The 16,102-nt window shown below is 37.4% G+C and overlaps 1 protein-coding gene across 5 annotated transcripts in view; it reads left to right on the forward strand.

Annotated features, from left to right (window-relative positions):
- Positions 1-16,102, forward strand: part of ZNF385D (zinc finger protein 385D) — a 708,505-nt gene that overhangs the window by 510,588 nt on the left and 181,815 nt on the right. For 4 of the 5 annotated variants that reach the window (XM_061586269.1, XM_061586273.1, XM_061586270.1 and 1 more), the window contains one exon: positions 4,840-4,941. The exons of the other annotated variant lie outside the window; for it this stretch is intronic. In XM_061586269.1, coding sequence (XP_061442253.1) covers positions 4,840-4,941 — 102 coding nt within the window. The remainder of the gene's footprint in view (positions 1-4,839; positions 4,942-16,102) is intronic. 5 annotated transcript variants of the gene reach the window in all.

The following is a 16,102-nucleotide window of genomic DNA, read 5'->3' on the forward strand; positions in this document are numbered from 1 at the left end:
CAGTGTCTTTCCGTTGTCTTGGAAATGTCTTGGTTTCTGCATATTTTGATTTTGCCATCTGCTTTCCATCAATCACTATTGTCTTGCTATCTTCTACCAGCTGTATGTCAATGCTACCTGATACAGTGCTTACAACAAGACTCCAGGTCAGTCATCTGTGGGAGCCCCTCTTCAATGACAGACAGTAGTTACAGGCAAGATTTTAAATCAGCTGATTTGGTTATCTGTGTATATATTTACATGATTTAATGTATACAAGTGAATAATGGCTAGACTTTTTTCTCTGTTGGAAATACGGCACTCTTAGTTCTATTAGTCAAGGGAAGTGAATCACCTCCTGGGAGCTGTAGCTGTTGTGAGGATTAAAGGTGGGGGTGGATTGTAAATGACTATGTAGATGAAAATAGCTCCATAAAATTATTCATACTGGTTTAATAAGTGCTTTAATAGCATACATTGTGCTTATGAATGCTCAGGTAACAAATTGCACCTTTCCTTACAAAGCCATACAAAGTTCTGCATATGTGCTGCCTCAATTATAGTTTTGGATAAAAGAGGGGAAAGTCTGCTGGAATTTAAGCCAGCCTCCTACTTGGAATTGCAGGAAAGTAAATGCAATACAAAACATACAGAATAAACTTTTTTCCACCTCCTTCTGCCCAAATGTTCATTGTTGTTGGAGGAATGTTGGCTTTAAGTCTAATTCCATTTTTTCTCTAATCTCCAGAGGCAAAAATATGAAATTATTCCACTTGTTGAAACTTATGTCAGAACTGCACAAATAGAGCTCTGATGCTTTTTTAAAAGGTTTTGCTTTAAAAAGAGACTTGTGTTTACAAAGAGAATGAAAAATCTTGAAAAGTATTATAAAAATGGCTTCTTGGACAGAAAGTGCTTGTTGTGTACCCAGCACAAAGGATCACACAATTGATGTGGTTTTGAATGCATTTACTTTAGAAAAAAGGGAAAACACCCGAAGAAATAAATATGAAATCCCCAATAAACAGCAAAGAGCAAAATGTTCAACATGTATAAGTGCCTAGCAATTGTAAACAATGATGAAAACCAGTGGGATTTTAGGGTACTGAGACCTGGCAACTGACTTTGACAATGCTATTTAGGCTAACATTTTGTTTGTTGCTAACATTGCTGCTTTTTAAACTGCCTCAACAGTGCAAGCTCATATCTGATTAAATGGATGTTGTGCTAGAAAAGCCCTCTCTGTATTACAGTCTCCAACAGTTGCTCAGTGTAATTTACATTGTGAACAAGACTGAAAGTTATAAAAGTGCAAAGTGTACTTACTAACAGGAGCTCAAATTCAATGGTGTGTGTGTTTGTGGTACACAAACTCAGGATGCAGAATAATGAAAAAGTGGCAATAGGAAATAGAGACAATTTCAACTGAGTGAGAAAGATGTGAACGCTTTTGTTCACAGTATTTTGTTTCTATTGGAAGGGTTGTGTGTATCCCACTCAACTACAGATTTGCTGTATAACTGCTGAAAGTGCCATTCTAAGTCAATCAACTTTCATTTACGAAAAAGCAGTGTTCTGACTCTCCTGGCTCGGGGGGTGGGGGATACTTAGATGTATTTAGGTACTTAGGTCTAGGAATATGTAGGCTCCTACTTGCGATAAAGGTCCAGAAATGGGCACACAAAGTGGATCTTTGAACTATCTAACACAATTAATTCAAGACAGAGAGACAAGCACAAAACCAACCTATAGTATCTAACATAGTTCTTTATTATTTCTGCTATACATAATGTTCAGCAGTAAACATTTTAGGCATTAAAGAGGTCTTTCAAGAGGTCAAAACTAGGGAAGTGCACTGGCCACAAGATTTGCTCTTGTAAGTAACTATAGCATTAGGAAGCAACCCAATCTGTTTCAGATCCACTCTGTGTCTTTCCAAGTTAACATGTCTTTCCAAATCAAATCTAAAGTTCTGCTTCCCCCTCCCCAACTATAATGGGGGATCTAAAATAGTTATAATTATTTTTCACAGAAGTGGATGAAATTTGCAGGCAAATAAGCCCCTCCAGAATAGATTAATTCTGTCAAATTGGAGGCAGATTCATCCAAGGATTTTCATGCATCTCCCACAAGGGCAGACTTTACCAGTTGGTGGTGGGTAAAATAGCTATCAGTTAATCACCTGTAATGCTTTTTGGGCAATTGGTCTGAAAACTTGTAATGTGAGGTAAGTGGGTAATAATAGGCTGGAAATGAGCAACACAACTGGAAGCTTACTTAAGAGACAAGCAGGCTTAGCTGAGTGGGAGGAAAGTACCAGTGCTAGAGAAAATGTGAATAAAATATTAATAATATTAGACAGCATGAATTCAGCATAATGAAACCACAGGTACCCAAAAAGTAAAGATAGAAGGATGAAACTTTGAAAAAGCAAACTAAAACTGGGAGGAACCCCCCCCCCAAATTAAAGTAGGTGTTTGCTGGAAAACAGAAAGGGATTAGAATAAAAAGGAATAAATAAATCAGCCAAAAAGCCCCATGAAATGGGGAGAGGAAAAAGACGCTATATTGAGCTCTCCTAAAGTGTGCAAAATAACAACCAAACTAATGAAACTGGGAAAAATAAGAAGAGAAAAACAGCAGAATGAAAAAGATTGAAATATTGATTTTTAATTGTTTTTTAGGAAACAGGCGATTGAGAAAGTTTCCAGTAGTTCACCACTCTTTTAAATGACCACTTTCCCAAGCAGAACTCACAGAACAACCACCAAACAAGCACTTTTATTATTTATTTATTTATTACATTTATACCCCGCCTTTCTTTTCATGAAGCCCAAGGCAGCTTTAAATATGGTTCCCAGGAGGCCTCCCATCCAGGCACTGACCAGACCTGACCCTGCTTAGCTTCAGCAGGGAGCTCGCCTTATGTGCCTTCAGACCATAGCCTGGGACCAGGCTTTATTTACTTCAACATCCCTCCTCCAAATCACTGTCATTTGAGTGCTCTGGGATTATTGACCATGGGTAGAGACACACTGTTCTGCCGGTTCCAGTGCTTCTCTACCTCTCTTTTCTGAAAACGGGGGCACACGATGCTAGTCAAACCCCATCCCTTTTTTACTGTAAAACCTGGTGAGATCAGCTCTAGTACTTTATTTTTTTTAACAGTAATTCACTTCAAACAGATTTCACAACTGCTCGGCAGATCAACCTATTCCCCCTCCAGGTGTGGCCAATGGAAATGCTTTGCTGTAGGCAACTAGTGTGCTCACAGTCCAACTTGTTGCCACTCTGTGGTGTGTCAAAAAATGCTTTGCTATAGGTTGGGGAGAGACGATGAGGGGCTCAGTATTTTGCTGTGGGTGATCTTAAAAGGTCTAAGATCAGCAGCAGGAAAGGGAGATGTGTCCAGCCATGAGCAAGTGTGTTTGAAACATGTTTTCAACCAAAGCTAGTGTGACTGCAGCCTTATTCTTAAAAGAAAAAGCAACAAGGAAGTAGTTGCCAATTTGGACTGTGAAGATGCAGATTCTGGAATGTTGTTGGCGGTTACCTGAGAAGGAATCATGGTGGGAATGAGGCTGTGAAGGTTGTGCTCCCAATCTATGAACACTTTTGCGCCTTTCATGAGTAGCTCCAATTGCCCATAATGGGTTTTTACTTTGCATGGGAGAGATAAAATGTTCAGGAAAAGCAGTCAGGTCCCCCCCCCCATACACACACACTTTGGCTTAGTCCTATCCACTTTTAGTGCTTGCTCCTCTTTTCATACTCACCATCTAGTCACAATCTCTGTGTTCTTCCCTTTCACATCTTGGACATATTCCATATGAACAGATAGCTCAGCATTTCAAGACCCTGAATCATAGATGCTGAACAGGTTATGTGTAATAAAGAAGTGCTAATATACTTTATTCTGTTTGCAAAATATACATTCCAAGGTGCAGGGCATGAACTTTGTTTTTCTATTCATGAGCCGATTACACATACATTTGGTTATATCTTGAGGGCTTAACTTTCCAAAATGATGGAGCTTTGTTGAAATGCCATAATTCAACATTAAGGGCTGTGGGTAGAGTAGGTGATTGTTGATCACATTTGTGTCAAAGTGCACTACCATATAAAACCTAACATATGGGATTATCTTAATAAAGAATCATATAGTAGTGTATTGGATTGGTGCAGAAATATTATACAATAAATTTACAAAAGTGATACAGACCCAAAGTCTTTCTGTTCGAATGTAGAAAAGAACCACCTGTTCCATCTGCGTAGCAATTCTCTCTCCCCATTGCTGTTTGTTTCGTGCCCCGGATTAGATGAGAAGAATGAAGGGATCTATTCAAGTCATGTAATAGAGATGAATAACTCTTAGTTTAAAGGTACTGTTCCATACACAAGCATTGCAAAGTGGGGGATAAATTGAATGTTTCTGACATTCTCCCAGAAGGGCATTTAAAATATAGATGTATTTTTGTTGTGTGTTATTGTCAAAACACACCCTTGTTAAAGTGCCTCTTTAAGAGAATGAAATCCTTTTTAACCAAGGAATATTTTGGAGACCTTGAAATTAAAAGTAAAAAACTATAGAATGGGTTCATTACAAAAAATAATCTGGAGTACAGTACATAATTGAAGAAAGGATTGTGGAAATGCCATATAAGATGTATTATGTTTTCTTAATGCCTGTACTATATTTAATCAGAAAAGACATCCTTTTCCAAGTTTTTTTAGTTTCTCTTTAGATTTAATTAATTGGAATAAACAGACATTCTCATGATACAGATTTTTTTTCTTCATTCACTGTGTTGCAGAGTTTCAGGAATTTGTGTTCCAACTTTTCTTCCCTTTTCTATATAGTTTCAGAACAAGAACATGCACATCTCTTGGCCACAGTTCTACAACTCAGTTTTGTCCAAAAAAATGCCAGGGCTGGCTCTGTGTAGAGAAGATTCAAAAGAGGTAGGGACTAATTTTGGAAGTCTACTGATTGGAGAAGTAAGTCTGCTTCCTCTGAACAATGTGGTTCCATTTGTAGCTATTATATATAGACCCATTTTCCATGAACTTGTCTGACCCTTTTTAAAGCTGTCTGTGGCTGTGACCATCACAACATCCTGTGGAAATGAATTCCACAGATTAATTATTTTCTGCATAGAGAAATCAAGCACCTGTTAAGCAGTTTTGTTGATCTGTCAGTTAAAGGGGAGAAATATTACTGATGTCATTCCATTGTCATTGGTGGCACTTGGTCTGCATGAGGAGCTAGGAACAAGGCACACATCTGCAGAATTTCAATAGCCTCAGACTCATAGAAGTAATGAAGTTTTTCTGCCTTGTTTAAAGTATTACTGTTATAATCAGGGGAAGCTGGAGTTTAACATGTCTGCTTTTAGCTGAATATTCTAGAGCAAGTTATCCTTTTAACGGTATCATCTGCTGACAATTTACTGCTAATATATTTTATAACCTGCTTTAGAGTGATCTGTTGATGCAGGAATCTTTCAGTATGGGAAGAAATAGCAGCTGCCATGTTTTATGTGCTGTCCTAATATGTGTCAAAATAGCTGAAATAAAAGGCCAGTATAGGTCAGAAACAAAAGGAAAAAGATCCATAATGCATATTCAACGATGATGTGACACCTATCAGATCATTATATTATCAAATAATGAATGAAATGTGAAGAGAGTTATTAGAAATACATTATTCTTTCTTCCTCAAAACTCTAGAACTTGAGGCATTGCTGAAATTCTGGTCAGGCTAAATTTATGGTTTAAGAAAAAGCATACTTGAGGACTATTTCCTTATGATAAACACAAATAGTTGTAAAATAATCCAAGGAATCCATAGCGGAATTGGGTCTTTCACTAGGATTACAGACTTTCAGAGCAAGAAGTGCCAAAAGATCTACCCAGTGCAAACCCACATCAAAGAGACAGTTTATCCATCAGATAATGAAAATTCAATCCAGGCAATCCAAAATACAGTGTGCAGGACAAAGATGCTATAGATCAGAAGTCTTAACCTGTGGCTTCACACAGGCACACTTCCAGGTTTTTTTGTTTTTTATCCACAATATGCTAAAAACAACAACACCCCCCAAAACCTTCCAGTTGGAGATCATCTGGAAATTCAGCATGTTTATTTCATGTGGGAGCCATCCATTTACTATGGGGATCCTCCACACTGTGTAGGGGGACACCACAAAATTAATATGGTTAAGGCTGAAATCCTAAACATACATACCTGAGAATAATCTCTGTTGGACACAATGGAAGTTCTGAGAATTACACTGTAAGGGTCCTATATGTTATAACTGCTGCTTCAGTAACCACTTGGATGTTGCCTGTTGTCCCCTCCCCATGGAAGCTATAATGCTGTACCAAAGAAAGGATTTGCATATATATCTATTTATAAGAAAGACTTGTATATGATAAGAATTAGGGAAGGGCTTTCTCATGGCCAATGACATGTTGAGACATCTCAATAAACTGTGGTTTATCATGATGGGATGAGACTAGCCTCCCACCAGGCTCATGCACTCCCTCCTCCTCCACAGGCACAACAGGAAAGAGGTGATAAGAAGCTTTACCTTCTGATTTTAATTTATCCACAGTTTTGCATTATGTCCTCACCCTAAACTGTTGTTTTTCTTAATTAAATCTGAAACTAAAACAAGGCAGCCTCATAAACCAGGATTTGAAGTTATTTTGTTCCAAACAAATCAAGCCGTAGTAAATCAAAAGCAACCTTCTCAGAGAAGGAAAGAGAAGAGGAGTATGTGTTCCCTCTGAATGGAGAAGGCTAGGTTGTTGAACTATGGCTTATTGTGACGTCAGAACACAGTGTGTACGGACTTCCGGGAAGGGTGACTTAGCCTGTGCCTGCTTTTGAGACGGGCTCCTGCCTCAAAAGAAGCTTATTCAGATATATCAGTCAGTTTTTTCTTTTTTTTTTGACTGATTAAACTTCTCCCGGGTAGGGAGAAACGAAGAGATTAACCTCAAAGCCTATTTTTGTTGGGACGACCAGATCTCATTAATTTATGGGACGAGGTCCAGCCGACGAAGGTGGGACGGATTTTCAACAGCAAGCTCTATCTGTTAAAGCGAAAGTTCATCTTATCTTCTAAGAGAGAACGCACTAACAGGCAAGCACCCTTCTTTCTATATTTTTCTTTTACTTGACTTAAATTGTTGCTGTTTAAAAGAGATTTGCCAGATTGATCGGTTTTTGACATCTCACTGGGGAGCCGTAACTTCTCTCTGCTACGCACTAATTAATAGCTTATCTCTGTTTTTGTTGCAAAAAGCTGTCTTGGATTTGCATTCTAAAGATACACACAGAAGAGGGATTTCTATTCCAGATTTTTATTTTGAAAAATATTATACTGTTTTGAGACTACTCTCTTTTTGGTCTATTTTATTTTGACGAATCTGTTTCTTGACGATTGCCATTAATTGCTTCGATCCTGGGAACTGCATTTTGTTTACTTAACTATTGGAGAGATAAGGCTGTCTGCTCTGTTTATACTGTGATGTCACCAAGTTTGGAGTATTAACCCAATTGTTGCTGAAATAAGAAGTGGTTTTCCTATATTTTTCTTTTAAAATGGCAATTAAGAAAGTGGCTGAGAATCTGGAAATAACTATGTTTCTGAGAATAATGAATGAGATTGAGATAACGAAAATTGAATTGAGTAAAATGAAGCAGGAGATTAAAGATATAAGGGTCCCTGTGAGAGAGGTGACCCTGGAAGGGGTCCCTGTGAGAGAGGAGACCCCGGAGATTGGAATAGGGGTCCCTGTGAGAGAGGAGACCCTGGAGACTGGAATAGGGGTCCCTGTGAGAGAGGAGATCCCGGAGATTGGAACAAACGTGGAACAGGAACAAGATTTGGAGTCTATGGACTTTAGAAATAAAATCTATTGTTTGGAACTTAATGTTATCTCTGAAGAAATTAATGAAGATTCTAGAGATAAAGTTATCAATGGCATGGATTATCTTCTGGACTGGAATGATGTGATGGAGCCCAATATAGAGAAAATCTATGGAATTAACTGCAGCCATGTGACAATGGAAAAACTTTTAAGAGATGACCCAGTGTATTTTGAAAAAAAGAACAGAGATATGATTTTACAGCAGTATTTCAGCAACTTATTCAGAATGGATGGCAAGAAAATATTTGGGATAGAGGTAATTCCCATCAGACTCTTATTATATGACTATGGCTTTGACAGCAAGATTATTATGGAATACTGATAATGGAAGATTGGATATTGAAATTACTGGACTTAACAAGACTACTGAAGATGGAAGATGGAAAATGGAACTAATAGAGATAATAGAACAATGGCTACTGAAATTACTGAACCTAACAGATTCTGATGTGATGGATTAATTGAAATGTTTATTTTGACTATGGTTATGACAATAAGATTATCATAATTAGTAATGAGATGGATTAATCGATATGCTTATCTGGAAAAAAAAAATTGATAGATATATTTCTTAAAGAATTGAAACCTCTCTTTGACTTTTTGTGGAAAGAATAAAGTAATGTTTATGAGATTTGATGATTAAGTAAGATAACTACTGGAGGAAAGTGATTTTATAATATGACTTAAGAGACAGGATTGCTATATATTATAGACTTATAACTGATTTGATCTTTGACAAATGGGAAGTCAATATTTTACTCTTTATTTTTTATTTTTGTTTTTTTTTTTTCTTCTTTTCTTTTTTTCTTTTTGTTTAACTATTTTTGATTTTGTTTTTTGTCTTTGAATGTTTTATGATTTTGTCTTGTATGTTTTATGAAAATCTGAATAAAATTATTGAAAAAAAAAAAAGAACACAGTGTGTACATGTTTTACATATTATAATTTTAGGGTAGATTTCAGAAATGCTTCCATGACTTAGAAAACATAATCTCAGAAGTGGCTAAAAGTATCCCAGAGTTGATTGCTTCAGCTGTCTGATTTCATCAGTATAGCTTGTAGCTAAGCTGCTGGCAAAGCTTGCTTCTCCTTGTATATGGACATTCCTTAGAGCAGCATTTCCCAGCCTTTGGGTCCCCAGATGTTGCTGGACTACAGTTTCCATAATTCCTGACCATTGGTCATGCTGACTGGGGCTGATGGGAGTTGTAGTCCAGCAACATCTGGGGACCCAAAAGTTGGGAAAGGCTGCCTTAGAGCAAGTTTGGCTATTTCTGAAACAGCTATTCAACACTTTTTAAACTATTAATTTAAAATATTGTAGTGACAAGCCAAAGCATGAGAGAAGCTCTGAAAAGCCAGACCTGAAAGCTAATGGGAATCAGTGGTGGGTATTTCTGTTGTCTTCAAGATAAGATAGTTCTGGCTGTAAAACAGTGAGCGGACGCAACTTTAAAAACTGAAATGAACATGGAAATTGCTCTCATGGCCTTGTTCCTAAGTGAATGAAATCTCTCTCAGTTATGCTTATGTCTCTGTGTACATTAGAGCAGTCCTGTGCACAGCAGAGTTGCTGAGCTGGGGGCTAGTATGCCTTAATATAAGATGCTAAAGAAGAAGAAAAAAATAAATAGGCAAGGTCAATGCTATTGCCCTCTCTTCATATCTGTTAATTTAAAAACCAAAAACAAAATTGTGTGAGGAGAAAAAGAGTGTGTGGAGGTACTTAATAGGGTTGCGAGGTCAGAAGCATCCCAAACCCTAAGATTTCAGGGGCAGGCCCTAGTGATGTGACAGGGGCAGGCCCTAGTGATGGCATTAAGCATGATACATTAGGCATCAACCACAGTTGTTTGGAGCATACCACTCAAAAAAATTGCTTTGATTAGTAATTAAGATAGAAATCTTACCTAACTGAGGGTTTTTCCAGGTCCAGGTGAAGTGACAGGATCATTCCTTCTGTAAGAAGAAGGGAGCTTTCTCGTACATCTGGAGATGTTAGATGGGAGCACACAGGAGTAAAAATGGATGCCCTTGAAGGCTGCAATTCTAAACACACTTACTAGGGGACTAAGCTCAACAGGACTTATTTCCAAGTAGATATTGTTAGGATTATGTTGTTGGTAAGGCTTGACTAGGGTTCCTCTGCAATAATATCCATATTAAAGCAGGGTTGGCAATACCCTGCCTGGAATGCTGTACCTGCCTTTTAACATGGCTGCTCCAAACTTCTTTACAGACTTGACCCTTCACTGCAGAGAGTGTCAAGAATGCCTGGTTTATAGAATGTTTCTGTGACAAGGAATTGTGGGAGGGAAACATCTTGCCTGAATTAGGGCCTCTGGGAGTACAGTGAAATGTTTTGCCTAAATTATTTATACACATAGGCTTTTGTTAGGGTTAGACACCTACGCATTTGCTGTCAATTAAAATATCACTCTTTGATATCTGATATTTATTTACATTAAGTTTGATGTTTGATTTCAATATTTTACATCAATTGATATCTAAATGCAATTGTATTTAGTATTTGAATACATCTTATGTGTGGCATGAATAGCATTAGATTTTGACAGTACTTAACAGCTGCTATGCAATGACAGTTGACATACAGGGGTATCTAGAATTTTCCAGTAGACATACAATTTTAGTATTTGGCTGTGATTGACAGTTGAAAATTAATAGTATTTGGTATTTAAAAATATTTCCTGACATAGATTCAATAATGAATTTGAAAATTGATAGCTTGTTTCATGTGATGTTTTATCAGAAAGCAAACAGTAAATAGAAAAATTGAATCTGGATTTCAAAAAGGAAAAAAACACACAAAAAACTCAGCACTAGCTTACAGTCCATTATCATGCATAGGTTCATCATGTCTCTCTGTGTCCCACCACTACACACTTTGAAAACTTTACGTACAAGCCATGCTCTTGCTTTTCTTAATATATTGTTAAATGACTGAAGTAAAGCTCCATGTCTGAAAAACAGGCATGTTTTGTGTATAGAACATTCTTATGTTGAACACATGGGCAAGAAATGGACAGATATAAACAATAGGGTTGCCAGATCAGAAGCATCCCAAACCCTGAGATTTTGGGGGTGGGCCTGAGTGATGTCATGGGGTGGGTCCAAGTGATGTCATGGGGCGGGTCCAAGTGATGTCACAGGGTGGGTCCAAGTGACATCATGGGGCGGGTCCAAGTGATGTCATTAAGCATGATATATTAAGCATCAACCACAGTTACTTGGCACATACAGTTCATACAAAAACATTTATCAGATTGGAAATTAAATCTTAGCTAAAAGATGGAACCTGGTGGGGAACATTTAATCTAGCCAATTAGCTTCTGGCAAAAAGGGTTCAAGTGCCCTCAGGCCAGGCCAGGCCAGGCCAGTCACCAGAAGGCCATTGTAGGAAGAAAGGAGCCTAGTGTTGTGGAGATTAGATGGAAGCACTCAGGAATAAAGATGGATGCCCCCGAAGAGCTGCAATTCTAAACACACTTACTAAGGGACTAAGCCCCATATAACTCAATAGGACTTGCTACTCAGTAGATATGGTTTAGATTTTGTTGTTGGTAAAGCTTGACAAGGGATCCTCTGCGAAGATATCTATATCCAAGTAGGGTTGGCAACCCCTTGCCTGGAATGCCCTGCCCCTACCTTTTAACATCCAACTTTCTTTACAGGTTTGACCCTTCACTTCAGAAAGAGGTCTGAGTAATGAGTAAAATGATTCTCTACCCTTTTCTGTCTCCCCTGTGGGCTGCTATAAACTCACTTTATCAGCCAACCCAATTCCAGTGAATATAATTGACAGAGAGAAAGCACACGTGATTTGGTCTACCTTCATAGGCAGTAGCTTGGGAACAACAATTACAGCCACTCTGCCCAGTATGTGAATTCTCTTTTACCACTATTGGACAAGAAACAAACAACAAGGTGAGTCATCACTGGGTTTCAGAAGGTTGAGCGGAGCGCATGGAACCACTGTTGTTGCTTCTATGGATGAAAGGGAGTGAGGATAAAGGTAAATGAAATGCAAATAGAAAAAGAAGAACAAAAGACAGTGAAGATTTCTTAAATGCAATACCATACCAAACGCAACAAGATTCCTATGAGTAAGGCAGAAAACTAAGCATCTCACAACCAGTCAGGATTCCTAACCAAAAACCAAAAATATGAAAAATGAAGAAATATTTGTATAAGCATGACTATCAATTTATTCACAACCTGTACATATATTTATAGTGCAATCCTACGTTTATTTATTCAGAAGCAAGTCCCAATGTATTCAGTGGGGCTTTCTCAAACAGGGACAGAACTGCAACCTCAAGTGATAAGCAACTTCATTCACGCATCCCAAAATTCAGGATCATGCCAGTTTAAGCTGTTTTGCAACTGTTGATGCTTGTTTTTATGGTTATTGGATTTTAAAGAGATTTATTTATTATTGTGAGCTGCCTTGGTTTCCAGACTGCAACCCTACCTCACAGGGTTGTTGGAAAGATTCCTGTATGCACACACACACACACACACACACACACACACACACACACACACGCTGGAGATGTAAAAATACATACACCTCATATAATACTATTGTCAAAACCAGTTGTATATTGCAGAACATTAAAAAAAATCAGTATTAGTTTCCTACATAATAAAAACAGTGATGCCTAAGTGAGCCCTGCCTAATTGCTTTAAAAATAGGATTGGCGGTGGAGAGAAAGATATACAACATAAACACAATTCTTTCCTATGTTCACTCAAAAGTCCCATCAATTTACAACACAATTCTTACCATGTCTAGTCAAAAGGAAGTCCTATTGAATTCAATGGGGTTTACTCTAGGTGTATTTACTCTGAAAAAGCCGGTATTGGATTAAAGCTTCAATTTGGGAAGTTTGCAAAACACTGCACTCTCCAGATTTAAACATGTCAGACTCCTACACACAAGAGAGAAAAAGACTGAAAGCTTACTTATTCAGTCTGTGAGATGTTCAGAAAAGCAGGAAAAAGCACGTTTTCTGAGCCTTGGGTCAGTCAATGCCTCACCCTCAGACGGAGGCAATGGTAAACCCCCTCTGAATACTGCTTACCATGAAAATGCTGTTCATAGGGTCACCATAAATCGGAATTGACTTGAAGGCAGACAATTCAATTTGACTCTACATTTTTGGCTCTATAATTCTTTGTCCATCACAACCCTGATTTCTTATTGGCTAAAAATCTGAAATGGCAAAGATTAGAGCAGAATTTAGAGCAACTAAGAAGTTGTGGGGGGTGGCTGACGTTTTGGTGTATAACTCTGGAACCAGACCACCTAGAAATTATTTTTTTTTTAAAATGAAAGCTGAAAATCTGGAGATTAAGGTGAGTCACCCAAAAAACCGGAGTCTCCAGCTGAAAAACAGAGGTCTGGTAACCCTATTGCTAATTGCAGTATGGAGAGTGATTTTCATGGAGATTGTGGCTGTGGAAGGGAGGGTAAAATCTCCCTTCCTTGTGCCCTGATCAAATCAGCCTCTCCCGTGTTTACTATTAAATCAACCAACCCCCCCCCAAACCCCATACACATCTTGATGAGATTGGCAGAGCAGCATTTGGTTCCTGTGTAGTTAGTTTCTTGGTATAATAAGATCTATTTCAGTACATTAGTGTCCTATCTATATTTTCTTATATTTTCTGCCATATTAATATTTTCCTGATTATCATGATGCAATATAACATAATCTGGATGTATATAGTATGGGGTTATCATTCATCTTGATAGAAAAAAGTAATCCAACACTTCTCATTTTAGGTTTCCAATCGTTTCTTTGGAGGGTGCAAAGCAAAAGAAAAAGATGCTTACATAATGCTTCTTACAAAAATATGATTTTATAATTTTGAATGAAGACACAGGGAAGGATATTTTCCCCCTCAAAATACTTCAGTGTTTGCGAGTTAAATGTTGAGTAGGAATACTGGAAGTTATATGTTACTAATTTTTTTGTTGTTGTTGAAGAAAACAGTGTAAATGTTCATGTCTACTTTTGTCTAGTACATATATATTTGTTTTCCTACTGTAGCAGAAAGTTAAGAATCATAGAGCTGGAAGGGACCTATAAGGCCACTGAGTCCAAACCCCTGCTCAATGCAGGAATCCAAATTAAAGCTGATCGTCTTTGATTTCACTGCTCCTCTGTATGGATTAATTGTTGCTTATATTTTATTTATTTATTTATTCGATTTTTATCCTGCACTTCCTCCCAGTAGGAGCCCAAACACTTTAGAACATCATAAAAACTGACTTAGAAAAAGATTTAAAAACATATTAAAAAGCAATTCCAACACAGACACAGACTGGGACTCTACTTAAAAGTAAATGTTTACAAATAAAACATCTATTACAAATAGAACTAAGCTAAGTTCTGAGTGAGAGGTTTTAACTTAATGTAGAGAGGTTTTTTTTAACAAAATGTGTAAGCACTGGGTTGGATTCAAAGGTTCTCTTTCTGTGACAAAAGACATCTTCCTTTGATGGAAGGACTCTTTGATGGAAAGTATTATTTCTACCTCTTCCTTAAAATATGTCTATTTTCATTCTTATGATTAGGAATTAGTGAAAACTACTGTTCTTTTAGCAATAGCATTTTTGGTTTAGGGATTTAATTTATCTTCTCTGCAACTGGAACAAGGCACTTATTTAAGTAGGGATTAAGTTCATATGTGATTGCTGCTTTTAATTAATCCTTGACATCACTCTCCACTGGGTACACAGAAATTGCCTTCCCATCAAAAAGCAGCAGCACTTTTCAATAAATTACAGTTTTATATTGGCTTCAAATCAAAGAGTCACTTCCAAGAGTGTAGTGCCTTGAAGGCATGAGAGATTGCAGACTGTTTAGATATGATACTTTGAACTTCACACAGTTACTTGAGCAGAACATATGCTTGTTGCATGCTTCAATTAAATAGGCAGAAGCCCAGTTTGGAAAAGTTTACACAGAAGGAGAAGGTCAGAATTAGCACCAAGAGACATTAGTGTGCAGAGTTGAAGATATCCACTGCTACTATTTAAAAAACGTGGATGTAACTGTGTAGGTCACATGCCATTTGGACAAATGTTTCTATAATTTAATGCCGATTGGGTTATATTGAGCAAATTAGAATTTCCTAGATATTTCTAGTATAGGGAAATAAAATACTGAAAACTAATAACAAACAGTTACTCTTAAGCTATAATTCCTCTGGTACTACAGGATAGAAGAGGGCAGCCTTCTCCAACCTGGTGCCTTCCAGATGGTTTGGACTACAACTCCCATCATCCCTGCCCATTGAAATCACACTTGCTTTTCTCCTTCTCTGTTTTTACCATTGGTCATTCTTGTCCAGTATTGTGTAATTTGATGAGCTGTGTGTTCTGTACAGGTCCATCTAATTGGAAGTTACTGAATGCACAAGATGTGTTTTACTCCTAAGATGTGGTGCTTGTCCTTAAATATACAGTATTCTGTTAAGCATGAAAGTATCATAGAACAACAATTAGGCAATTCAACTTATAAACAACATGCCTCACTTAAAAAAGATGCACACATAATATATGAATGAAAGAACCCAAATAAATAAATTCCATGCCTTTACATTAAATGAAAAGAGGCACCAATATTTGGTGTTGGATCGATGACTCACTGAAATCATTGCTGGAGAACTTATTGAGTGTTCTAACCCTCTTGTTTTTTGGGAAAGGCAGGGTGTGAGTGATAAATATATTGCATGCACATGTGTGTATGTCTGTGTGTATCTACATCTATATAGAATTTATTATATAGTAAGTTTTCCTTCACCAAAATTTGCTGCTTCTAATTTTCTGCACCCAGGATGTGGGCAGATCTTAGAAGATGATGATGATGATTAACTTGCAGTCTTAAAATTCAAATATACCAAAGACATATCCAATCATATACTTTATATTAGTTATATATCCTTTATGGTGAAAAATCAGCATCAGGTTTATTGTATGCTAAGAATTAACAAAACTAGTTTAACATTTTTATTGGGAGGAAACCAGGGCTGTGGAGTCGGTACACCAGACCTTCGACTCCGACTCCTCTATTTTTCTACTGTCCGACTCCGACTCCTCCATAAATGGCAAATGTATAACTAGTAGTAATAACACATTTACTGTAGTAAA

Source organism: Rhineura floridana, chromosome 10 (genome assembly GCF_030035675.1).
Source record: "Rhineura floridana isolate rRhiFlo1 chromosome 10, rRhiFlo1.hap2, whole genome shotgun sequence".
NCBI classification, from domain to species: domain Eukaryota; kingdom Metazoa; phylum Chordata; class Lepidosauria; order Squamata; family Rhineuridae; genus Rhineura; species Rhineura floridana.